Source organism: Agelaius phoeniceus, chromosome 32 (genome assembly GCF_051311805.1).
Source record: "Agelaius phoeniceus isolate bAgePho1 chromosome 32, bAgePho1.hap1, whole genome shotgun sequence".
Taxonomy (NCBI): Eukaryota; Metazoa; Chordata; class Aves; order Passeriformes; family Icteridae; genus Agelaius; species Agelaius phoeniceus.
Genome location: NC_135296.1, coordinates 1,004,154 through 1,016,308, shown reverse-complemented (window position 1 = coordinate 1,016,308; position 12,155 = coordinate 1,004,154). Strand labels below are relative to the sequence as shown.

Sequence of the window (12,155 nt, the reverse complement as noted above, 5' to 3'; positions counted from 1 at the left end):
AGGACGGGCCCCTCAACCTCAGTGAGTGACCAGGGGGTTAGTGGGGTTTGATTTGGTTTAATTGGGGTGTAATGAGGTTTGATTGGGGTTTAATGGGGTTTGATTGGGTTTTATTGGGTTTGATTGGGGTTTGGGTGCCCAACGAGGACGGGCCCCTCAACCTCAGTGAGTGATGAGGGGTTTGATTGGGTTTTATTGGGGTTTATTGGGATTTAATGGGGTTTAATGGGGTTTAGTTGGGTTTTATTGGGGTTTGATTGAGGTGTAATTGGGTTTGATTGGGGTGTAATTGGGTTCTATTGGGGTTTGGGCGCCCGATGAGGATGGGCCGCTCAAACTCAGTGAGTGATGAGGGGGTTAATTGGGTTTTATTGGGGTTTAATGGAGTTTAATTGGGTTTTATTTGGGTTTAATTGGGTTTTATTGGGGTGTAATGGGGTTTGATTGGGGTTTGATTGGGGTTTAATGGGGTTTTATTGGGGTGTAATGGGGTTTTATTGGGGTTTGGGCGCCCAACGAGGACGGGCCCCTCAACCTCAGTGAGTGACCAGGGGGTTAGTGGGGTTTGATTTGGTTTAATTGGGGTGTAATGAGGTTTGATTGGGGTTTAATGGAGTTTGATTGGGTTTTATTGGGTTTGATTGGGCTTTGGTTGGGTTTGATTGGGGTTTAATGGGCACTGAGGAGAAGGGGGCGAAGCTGGCGCTGAGCCCAATGCCCGCCGAGGCCAAGTGGGCGCCCGACGAGGACGGGCCCCTCAACCTCAGTGAGTGATGAGGGGGTTAATTGGGTTTGATTGGGGTTTAATGGGGCTTTAGTGCGGTTTAATTGGGTTTTATTGGGGTGTAATGGGGTTTAATGGGGTTTTATTTGGGTTTAATGGGGTTTTATTGGGGTGTAATGAGGTTTGATTGGGGTTTGGGCGCCCGATGAGGACGGGCCGCTCAAGCTCAGTGAGTGATGAGGGGGTTAATTGGGTTTTATTGGGGTTTAATGGGGTTTAATTGGGTTTTATTTGGGTTTAATTGGGTTTTATTGGGGTGTAATGGGGTTTGATTGGGGTTTGATTGGGGTTTGATTGGGGTTTAATGGGGTTTTATTGGGGTGTAATTGGGTTTGATTGGGGTTTGGGTGCCCAACGAGGACGGGCCGCTCAACCTCAGTGAGTGACGAGGGGGTTAATGGGGTTTGATTGGGTTTTAATTGGGTTTTATTGGGGTTTAATTGGGGTTTAGTGGGGTGTAATGGGGTTTAACCCCTTCTCTGCCATTTCCCCACTTGCCCAGCCTCGGGCTCCGAGCCTTGCCGCGACATCCGCTGCGAATTTTGTGGGGGAATTCCTTGTGAAACCCCAGATTTCCCAAAACCCCAACCTTTTTAACCATTTCTCACCCATTCCCAGCCTTGGGCTTGGAGCTGTGCCATGACCCCCAGTCCAAATTCCACGGGGGAATTCTTTGTGAAACCCCAGATTCCCAAAACCCCAACCATCCACCAACACCTTTTTAACCATTTCTCACCCATTTCCAGCCTCGGGCTGTGCCATGACCCCCACTCCAAATTCCATGGGGGAATTCCTTGTGAAACCCTAGACTCCCACAACCCCAACCTTTTTAACCATTTCTCACCCATTTCTCACCCGTTCCCAGCCTCGGGCTCTGATCCTACTGTGACATCTGCTGTGAATTTTGTGGGGGAATTCCTTGTGAGACCCCAGATTCCCCAAACCCCAACCTTTTTAACCATTTCTCTCCCGTTTCCAGCCTCAGGCTCCGAGCCCTGCCGCGACATCCGCTGCGAATTCTGCGGGGAATTCTTTGAGAACCGCAAGGGGCTCTCGAGCCACGCTCGCTCGCACCTGCGCCAGATGGGGGTGACCGAGTGGTACGTGAACGGCTCCCCCATCGACACGCTGCGGGAAATCCTCACCCGCCGCCGCTCGGGCCACCCCAAGCCGCTGGCCAAGAGCCTGCTGGGCGGGCTGGCCCCTCTGGAGCCGCCTCGGGCCCCACCCGAGCTCCACCTGCCCCCGGCGCTGGGCAAGAAAGTCCCGGCTCCGCTGAGCCCTCCGGGCCCGGCCCCCGGCGCCGCCTCCTCCCCGCCACCGCCGGCGCCACCCACGGCCAGGAAAATGTTCCCGGGGCTCTCGGCGCCCTCCCTGCAGAAGAAACTGAAGCAGGACCAGCTCAGGGTGGAGATCAAGCGGGAGCTGATGGCTGGAGCAGGAGGAGGAGGAGGAGGAGCCGGGATCCATCCCGGGGAGGCGCCGGCGCCGCCGGACCCGGCCTGGGCAGCGCACGAGGAGATGGCGCCGCTCAACCTCTGTGAGTGGTGCTGGGCTCTGGCACGGGGATTTGGGGGGTTCAGGGATCATCCCAGGGATTTGGGGGGTTCAGGGATCATCCCAGGGATTTGGGGGGTTCAGGGATCGTCCCAGGGATTTGGGGGCTTCAGGGATCGTCCCGGGGATTTGGCGGGTTCAGATCCAATCTCAGGGATTTGGGGGGTTCAGGGATCGTCCCAGGGATTTGGGGGGTTCAGGGATCGTCCCAGGGATTTGGGGGGTTCAGATCCAATCTCAGGGATTTGGGGGGTTTAGGGATCGTCCCGGGGATTTGGGGGGCTCAGGGATCGTCCCAGGGATTTGGGGGGTTCAGGGATCGTCCCAGGGATTTGGGGGGTTCAGGGATTGTCCCAGGGATTTGGAAGTTTTAGGGATCGTCCCAGGGATTTGGGGGGTTCAGGGATCGTCCCAGGGATTTGGGAGGGTTCAGGGATCATCCCAGGGATTTGGGAGGGTTTAGGGATCGTCCCAGGGATTTGGGGGCTTTAGGGATAATCCCAGAGATTTGGGAGGGTTTAGGGATCGTCCCAGGGATTTGGGGGGTTCAGGGATCGTCCCAGGGATTTGGGGGGCTCAGGGATCGTCCCGGGGATTTGGGGGGTTCAGGGATCATCCCAGGGATTTGGGGGGTTCAGGGATCGTCCCAGGGATTTGGGGGGTTTAGGGATCATCCTGGGGATTTGAGGGGTTCAGATCCGATCCCAGGGATTTGGGGGGTTCAGGGATCGTCCCAGGGATTTGGGGGGTTCAGGGATCATCCCAGAGATTTGGGAGGGTTCAGGGATCATCCCAGGGATTTGAGGGGTTCAGATCCGATCTTGGGGATTTGGAGGGTTCAGGGATCATCCCAGGGATTTGAGGGGTTCAGATCCGATCTTGGGGATTTGGAGGGTTCAGGGATCATCCCAGAGATTTGGGGGGTTCAGGGATCGTCCCAGGGATTTGGGGGGTTCAGGGATCGTCCCAGGGATTTGAGGGGTTCAGGGATCATCCCAGGGATTTGGGGGTTCAGGGATCGTCCCGGGGATTTGGGGGGGTTCAGATCCAATCTCAGGGATTTGGGGGGTTCAGGAATCATCCCAGAGATTTGGGAGGGTTTAGGGATCGTCCCGGGGATTTGGGGGGTTCAGGAATCATCCCAGGGATTTGGGGGGTTCAGGAATCATCCCAGGGATTTGGGAGGGTTCAGATCTGATCTCAGGGATTTGGGAGGGTTTAGGGATCATCCCAGAGATTTGGGGGGCTCAGGGATCGTCCCAGGGATTTGAGGGGTTCAGGGATCGTCCCAGGGATTTGGGAGGGTTTAGGGATCGTCCCAGGGATTTGGGGGGTTCAGGGATCGTCCCAGGGATTTGGGATGGTTCAGATCCGATCTCAGGGATTTAGGGACTCAAGATCCCATCTCAGGGGGTTCCATCCATCCCTAATCCCAGAATTTCCCCTTCTGCAGCCTCCTGGGCACAGACCCCGTGTGTGTCATCCGCTGGCTCCTCCTGGGGATTTTGGGGAGCTCATCCTGGGGATTTTGGGGAGCTCACCCCAGGGATTTTGGGGAGCTCATCCCAGGGATTTTGGGGAGCTCATCCCGGGGATTCTGGGGAGCTCACCCTGGAGAATTTGGGGAGCTCACCCTGGGGATTTTGGGGAGCTCATCCTGGGGATTCTGGGGAGCTCATCCCAGGGATTTTGGGGAGCTCACCCCAGGGATTTTGAGGAGCTCATCCCAGGGATTTTGAGGAGCTCATCCTGGGGATTTTGGGGAGCTCATCCCGGGGATTTTTTGGAGCTCACCCCAGGGATTCTGGGGAGCTCATCCCGGGGATTTTGGGGAGCTCATCCCAGGGATTTTGGGGAGCTCATCCCAGGGATTTTGGGGAGCTCATCCCGGGGATTTTGGGGAGCTCATCCCAGGGATTTTGGGGAGCTCATCCTGAGGATTTGGGGGAGTTCACCCCAAGGATTTTGGGGAGCTCATCCCAGGGATTTTGGGGAGCTCACCCCAGGGATTTTGGGGAGCTCACCCCAAAGATTTTGGGGAGCTCAGGGATTTTGGGGAGCTCATCCCGGGGATTTTGGGGAGCTCATCCCGGGGATTTTGGGGAGCTCAACCTGGGGATTTTGGGGAGCTCACCCCAAGGATTTTCAGGAGTTCACCCCAGGGATTTGGGGAGCTCACCCCGGGGATTTGGGGGAGCTCATCCCAGGGATTTTGGGGAGCTCATCCCAGGGATTTTGAGGAGCTCATCCTGAGGATTTTGGGGAGCTCATCCCAGGGATTTTGGGGAGCTCACCCGAAGGATTTAGGGACCCAAGGTCCCATCCCAGGTGTTTCCTTCTCTCCCTAATCCCCGAATTTCCCCTTCCAGCCTCCTGGGCAAACCCGGTGCGCGACATCCGCTGCGAGTTCTTGGGGCTCATCCTGAGGATTTTGGGGATGCTCTGAGCCCATCCAGGGGTTTCCATCCATCCCTAATCCCACATTTCCCCTCCCTTGCAGCCTCCCGGGCGGACCCGGTGCGCGACATCCGCTGCGAGTTCTGCGGGGAATTCTTTGAGAACCGCAAGGGGCTCTCGAGCCACGCTCGCTCCCACCTGCGCCAGATGGGGGTGACCGAGTGGTCGGTGAACGGCTCCCCCATCGACACGCTCCGGGAGATCCTCAGGAAGAAATCCAAGCCCTGCCTCATCAAGAAGGAGCCGCCGCTGCCGCCGGGGCTGGAGCCGGGCCCGGGGCTGTGCGAGGAGGAGCCCAAAGCGCCCCCGGGGCCGGCTCCGGGCAAGGCGCTGCCCCCGGGGCTGGCCCTGGGCAAGCCGGGCTCGGGGCTGGCCCTGGCACCGCTGGGCTCCAAGAACGCCCCCGGGGCCTTCCTGGCTGCCAAGAGACCCCTGGGAGACACAGAGAGGCTGGGAGGGCACGGAGAGGCCAAGCACAAAGGCTTCGAGCTGGGCTTCAAGGCCAAGGCCCTGCACGACAAGGCCTGTGAGTGACCATGGGGAGTTTGGGATGGTTTTGGGATCTTTGGATGGTTTGGGGATCTTTAGGATGATTTTGGGATGGTTTTGGGATCTTTGGGATCTTTGGGATGGTTTTGGGGTGGTTTTGGGTTGGTTTTGGGATGGGCTGGGAGGGCACAGAGAGGCCAAGCACAAAGGCTTCGAGCTGGGCTTCAAGGCCAAGGCCCTGCACGACAAGGCCTGTGAGTGCTGGGGGAGATCACAGGGATTTTGGGGTTTTTGGGGTTTTTGGGATGGTTTTGGGATCTTTGGGATGGTTTTGGGATCTTTGGGATGGTTTTGGGGTGGTTTTGGGGTGGGCTGGGAGGGCACGGAGAGGCCAAGCACAAAGGCTTCGAGCTGGGCTTCAAGGCCAAGGCCCTGCACGACAAGGCCTGTGAGTGACCATGGGGAAATGATGGGAATTTTGGGGAATTTGGGGTCTTTGGGACGGTTTCGGGAACTTTAGGATGGATTTCAGGTGGTTTTTGGGTGATTTTGGGATGGTTTTGGGATGGGCTGGAAGGGCCTTCGAGCTGGGCTTCAAGGCCAAGGGCCTGCACCACAACAAGGCCTGTGAGTGCCGTGGGGAAATGATGGGAATTTCAGGGAATTTGGGGTCTTTAGGATGGTTTTGGGTGGTTTTGGGATCTTTAGGATGGTTAGGGATGGTTTAGGGATCTTTGGGATGGATTTCGGGTGGTTTTGGGTTGGTTTTGGGGTGGGCTGGGAGGGCACGGAGAGGCCAAGCACAAAGGCTTCGAGCTGGGCTTCAAGGCCAAGGCCCTGCACGACAAGGCCTGTGAGTGCTGGGGGAGATCACAGGGATTTCGGGGAATTTGGGGTTTTTGGGATGGATTTCGGGTGGTTTTGGGGTGGTTTTTGGGTTAGGGTTAGGGTTATGGTTTTGAGGTAGTTTTGGGATGGGCTGGAAGGGCCTTTGAGCTGGGCTTCAAGGCCCAGGCCCTGCACAACAAGGCCTGTGAGTGCTGAGGGAGATCACAGGAATTTTGGGGTTTTTGGGGTTTTTGGGATGGTTTTGGGATCTTTGGGATGGATTTCGGGTGGTTTTGGGGTGGTTTTTGGGTGGTTTTGGGTTGGTTTTGGGATGGGCTGGGAGGGCACAGAGAGGCCAAGCACAAAGGCTTCGAGCTGGGCTTCAAGGCCAAGGCCCTGCACGACAAGGCCTGTGAGTGCTGGGGGACTTTGGGGTGTGTTTGGGATCTTTTGGATGGTTTTGGGATCTTTAGGATGCTTTTGGGATGCTTTTGGGATCTTTAGGATGGTTTTGGGATGGTTTTGGGATCTTTGGGATGGTTTTGGGATGGGCTGGAAGGGCCTTCGAGCTGGGCTTCAAGGCCAAGGCCCTGCACGACAAGGCCTGTGAGTGGTGAGGGAGATCACAGGGATTTTGGGGAATTTGGGGTTTTTGGGATGGATTTCGGGTGGTTTTGGGATCTTTAGGATGGTTTTAGAATGGTTTTGGGATGATTTGGGGATCTTTGGGATGGTTTTGGGATGGGCTGGAAAGGCCTTCGAGCTGGGCTTCAAGGCCAAGGCCCTGCATGACAAGGCCTGTGAGTCTTGAAGGAATTTTGGGGGTTTTTGGGGACTTTGGGATGGTTTTTGGGTGGTTTTGGGATCTTTGGGATGGTTTTGGGGTGGTTTTGGGGTGGGCTGCGAGGGCACGGAGAGGCCAAGCACAAAGGCTTCGAGCTGGGCTTCAAGGCCAAGGCCCTGCACGACAAGTCCTGTGAGGGACCATGGGGAAATGATGGGAATTTTGGGGAATTTGGGGTCTTTGGGACAGTTTCGGGAACTTTAGGATGGATTTCAGGTGGTTTTTGGGTGATTTTGGGATGGTTTTGGGATGGGCTGGAAGGGCCTTCGAGCTGGGCTTCAAGGCCAAGGGCCTGCACCACAACAAGGCCTATGAGTGCCGTGGGGAAATGATGGGAATTTCAGGGAATTTGGGGTCTTTAGGATGGATTTCGGGTGGTTTTGGGATCTTTAGGATGGTTAGGGATGGTTTAGGGATCTTTGGGATGGATTTCGGGTGGTTTTGGGGTGGTTTTGGGGTGGGCTGGGAGGGCACGGAGAGGCCAAGCACAAAGGCTTCGAGCTGGGCTTCAAGGCCAAGGCCCTGCACGACAAGGCCTGTGAGTGCTGGGGGAGATCACAGGGATTTTGGGGTTTTTGGGGTTTTTGGGGTTTTTGGGATGGTTTAGGGATCTTTGGGATGGTTTTGGGATGGTTTTGGGATGTTTGGAGTGGTTTTGGGATGGGCTGGAAGGGCCTTCGAGCTGGGCTTCAAGGCCAAGGGCCTGCACGACAAGGCCTGTGAGTGCTGAGGGGAAATGATGGGAATTTTGGGGAATTTGGGGTCTTTGGGATGGTTTTGGGATCTTTGGATGGTTTGGGGATCTTTAGGATGATTTTGGGATGGTTTTGGGATGGGCTGGGAGGGCACAGAGAGGCCAAGCACAAAGGCTTCGAGCTGGGCTTCAAGGCCAAGGCCCTGCACAACAACAAGGCCTGTGAGTCTTGAGGGAATTTTGGGGTTTTTGGGGTTTTTGAGATGACTTTGAGACACTTTTGTGATGTTTCTGGCATGGGCTGGGAGCACATGTTATTTTCCAATTTTTTCCCATTTTTTCCCCATTTTTCCATGCTCTTCCTGCTGCGAGCTCTGTGGGCTGCACTTTGAGAACAGAAGGGCCCTGGCCAGCCACACCTGGGCACTGCCTGTACCCCATTTTCTGTATAAATAGTCCCATTTTCCCCTCCTTTTTTCCCATTTTTCCATATTTTAACCCCATTTTCCCTTTTTTAACCCCATTTTAACCCCGTTTTTTCTGTTTTTTCCCTGTTTCCCAGCAGCAGAGGCCTGCTGCGAGCTGTGTGGGCTGTACTTTGAGAACAGGAAGGCCCTGGCCAGCCACACCTGGGCACTGCCTGTACCCCATTTTCACTATTTTAGCTCCCGTTTTTCCCCATTTTTCCCTATTTTAACCCCATTTTCTGTGTTTCCCAGCAGCAGAGGCCTGCTGCGAGCTGTGTGGGCTGTACTTTGAGAACAGGAAGGCCCTGGCCAGCCACACCTGGGCACACCTGCAGCACTTTCAGCAATACCCATACCCCATTTTCACCAATTTAACCCCATTTTAACCCCATTTTTTCCCCATTTTCCCCTGTTTCCCAGCAGCAGAGGCCTGCTGTGAGCTCTGTGGGCTGTACTTTGAGAACAGGAAGGCCCTGGCCAGCCACGCCCGGGCGCACCTGCGGCACTTTTAGCAATACCCATACCCCATTTTCACCATTTTAACCCCATTTTAACCCCATTTTTTCCCCATTTTCTGTGTTTCCCAGCAGCAGAGGCCTGCTGCGAGCTCTGTGGGCTGCACTTTGAGAACAGGAAGGCCCTGGCCATCCACACCTGGGCACACCTGCAGCAATTCGGGGTCACCTGTGGCACTTTCAGCAATATCCATACCCCATTTTTTGGCTGTTAATTCTCATTTTTTCCCCATTTTTCCCTATTTTAACCCCATTTTCTGTGTTTCCCAGCAGCAGAGGCCTGCTGTGAGCTGTGTGGGCTGTACTTTGAGAACAGGAAGGCCCTGGCCAGCCACACCTGGGCACACCTGTGGCACTTTTAGCAATACCCGTTCCCCATTTTCACTATTTTAGCTCCCATTTTTTCCCATTTTTCACCATTTTAACCCCATTTTTCCCCCATTTTCTGTGTTTCCCAGCAGCAGAGGCCTGCTGCGAGCTCTGTGGGCTGTACTTTGAGAACAGGAAGGCCCTGGCCAGCCACACCCGGGCACTGCCCATACCCCATTTTCTGTATAAATAATCCCATTTTTTGCTATTTTAACCCCATTTTAACCCCATTTTTTCCCCATTTTCTGTGTTTCCCAGCAGCAGAGGCCTGCTGCGAGCTCTGTGGGCTGCACTTTGAGAACAGGAAGGCCCTGGCCAGCCACACCTGGGCACACCTGCAGCAATTCGGGGTCACCTGTGGCACTTTCAGCAATATCCATACCCCATTTTTTGGCTGTTAATTCTCATTTTTTCCCCATTTTCCCCTATTTTAACCCCATTTTCCCTGTTTCCCAGCAGCAGAGGCCTGCTGCGAGCTGTGTGGGCTGTACTTTGAGAACAGGCCAGCCACACCCGGGTGCACCTGTGGCAGTTTGGGGTCACCATTGACACTTTCAGCAATACCCATACCCCATTTTTCCCCTGTTTTTTCCCATTTCTCACTATTTTCACCCCATTTTCTGTGTTTCCCAGCAGCAGAGGCCTGCTGCGAGCTGTGTGGGCTGTACTTTGAGAACAGGAAGGCCCTGGCCAGCCACGCCCGGGCGCACCTGTGGCACTTTCAGCAATACCCATACCCCATTTTTCCCCCGTTTTTTCCCATTTTTCCCATTTTAACCCCATTTTTTCCCCATTTTCCCTGTTTCCCAGCAGCAGAGGCCTGCTGCGAGCTGTGTGGGCTGTACTTTGAGAACAGGAAGGCCCTGGCCAGCCACGCCCGGGCGCACCTGCGGCAGTTCGGCGTCACCGAGTGGTGCGTGAACGGCTCCCCCATCGAGACCCTGCGCGAGTGGATCCGGCACCGCCCCCACAAGGCCGGCGCCTACCGCAGCTACATCCAGGGCGGGCGCCCCTTCTCCAAGAAGTTCCGGAGCTCGGCGCACCCCCGGGAGCCCCGCGGGGCCCTGGCCGTGCCCTTCCTGCCCAAGGGGGGCCTGGCGGCCGAGGCGGCGCTGGGCGAGTGCGGGAAGGGCCCCGAGGGAGCCGAGCGGGCGCTGGGGACGCCCCTGGGAGTGGTCAAGGTGGAGGAGCAGAGGGGCAACTTCAGCAGTGAGTGAGGGGAAAGGGGAAAATGGGGGGTTTGGGGGGTTTGGGAATGGGAAATGTGGGGTTTGGGGTGGAAATGTGGGGTTTGGGGTGGAAATGTGGGGTTTGGGGGGTTTGGGAATGGGAATGAAGAGTGGTCAAGGTGGAGGAGCAGAGGGGCAACTTCAGCAGTGAGTGGTGGGAAAGGGGAAAATGGGGGGTTTGGGGTGGGAAATGTGGGGTTTGGGGTGGGGTTTGTGGGGTTTGGGGTGGGAAAAATGGGATTTATCGGGTTGGGAATGGTAAAAATGGGGTTTGGGAATGGGAATGAGGAGTGGTCAAGGTGGAGGAGCAGAGGGGCAACTTCAGCAGTGAGTGGGGGGGAAATGAGAAATGTGGGGTTTGGGGTGGGAAATGTGGGGTTTGGGGTGGGGAAAAGGGGAATTGTGGGGTTTGGGGTGGGATTTGTGGGGTGTCGAGTGGGAAAAATGGGATTTATGGGGTTGGGAATGGGGAATGGGGAAGGGATGGGAATGGGGATTAGGAATGGGAAATTGGGAATGGGGACAGGATGGGGAATGGGAATGGGACTGGGGATTGGGGACAGGAATGGGGAATTGGGAATGGGGAAGGGAAATGGGAATGGGGACAGGAACTGGGAATGGGGACAGGAAGTGGGAATGGGGACAGGATTGGGAATAGGGATGGGAATGGGAATGGGGACAGGAACAGGGACAGGACTGGGAATGGGATGGAATGGGGATGGGAATGGGGAATTGGGAATGGGGACAGGAACTGGGATTGGGGACAGGAACGGGGACAGGACTGGGAATGGGATGGAATGGGATGGGATTTGGGACAGGATTGGGATTTGGGACAGGATTGGGATTAGGGACAGGAACAGGGACAGGAACGGGGACAGGAACAGGGATTGGGGACAGGACTGGGACTGGGGACAGGAACAGGGACAGGATTGGGAATGGGGACAGGATTGGGATTGGGGACAGGAACGGGGACAGGACCAGGAATGGGATGGGATTGGGGACAGGAACGGGGACTGGGGACAGGCAATGGGAATGGGGACAGAAACAGGGACAGGACTGCGAATGGGATGGAATGGGGAAGGGAATGGGGATGGGGACAGGATTGGGAATGGGATGGGAATGGGATTGGGAATGGGGAAGGGAAATGGGAATGGGGACAGGAACTGGGATTGGGGACAGGAACAGGGACAGGATTGGGAATGGGGATGGGAACGCGATGGGATTGGGGACAGGACTGGGATTGGGGACAGGATTGGGATTAGGGACAGGAACAGGGAGAGGAACAGGGATTGGGGACAGGAACAGGGACAGGTTTGGGGACAGGACTGGGAATGGGGATAGGATTGGGATTGGGGACAGGAACAGGGACAGGAACAGGGACAGGAGCAGGGACAGGACCGGGGACAGGACCGGGGACAGGATTGGGATTGGGGACAGGACTGGGGACAGGAACAGGGATTGGGGACAGCACTGGGGACAGCACCGGGGACAGCACCGTGGACTCGTGGCGTGACCGTGGCTCCCTGACCCTGCCCAGAGCCATGCCCGGGGCCCCCCCAGTGCTGAGCTCCCCGAATTCTCCCATCCCCAGAGTTCGAGCGGCGCCAGGCGCGGGCCCTGGAGGCGCCGCTGCCGCGCGAGGCCGAGCCCGGCGCCGCCGAGTTCCCGCGGAAGCTCCCGGAGCCGCGGCCGCCGCCGCGCGTGCGCCCGGTGCCCGCCCTGGTGCCGCGCCCGCCCCAGACCTCGCTGGTCAAGTTCGTGGGCAACATCTACACCCTCAAGTGCAGGTGGGTTGGGGGATTTTCCCATTTCCAGGCTTTTTTTGGGGTGTTTGTCCTGATTTTCCGCACTTTTCCATCCCCATTTTCCGGCTCTTCCATCCCCATTTTCGCCTCTTTTCCCACTCCCCCATCCCAGTTTTT

At 56.3% G+C, this 12,155-nt stretch overlaps 1 protein-coding gene across 7 annotated transcripts in view; it reads left to right on the top strand.

Annotated features, from left to right (window-relative positions):
- The window catches only part of WIZ (WIZ zinc finger), a 56,919-nt gene that overhangs the window by 41,684 nt on the left and 3,080 nt on the right, over nucleotides 1-12,155 (top strand). For 2 of the 7 annotated variants that reach the window (XM_077192313.1, XM_077192312.1), the window contains exons 8-10: nucleotides 1,764-2,324; nucleotides 4,842-5,324; nucleotides 8,711-9,049. In XM_077192313.1, the coding sequence (XP_077048428.1) occupies nucleotides 1,764-2,324; nucleotides 4,842-5,324; nucleotides 8,711-8,850 (1,184 nt within the window). In that variant the 3' untranslated portion in view covers nucleotides 8,851-9,049. Of the gene's footprint in view, nucleotides 1-1,763; nucleotides 2,325-4,841; nucleotides 5,325-8,540; nucleotides 8,685-8,710; nucleotides 9,050-9,093; nucleotides 9,480-9,814; nucleotides 10,214-11,824; nucleotides 12,021-12,155 lie in introns of those variants that run through there. The other 5 variants (XM_077192318.1, XM_077192315.1, XM_077192314.1 and 2 more) reach the window with 5 other exon arrangements.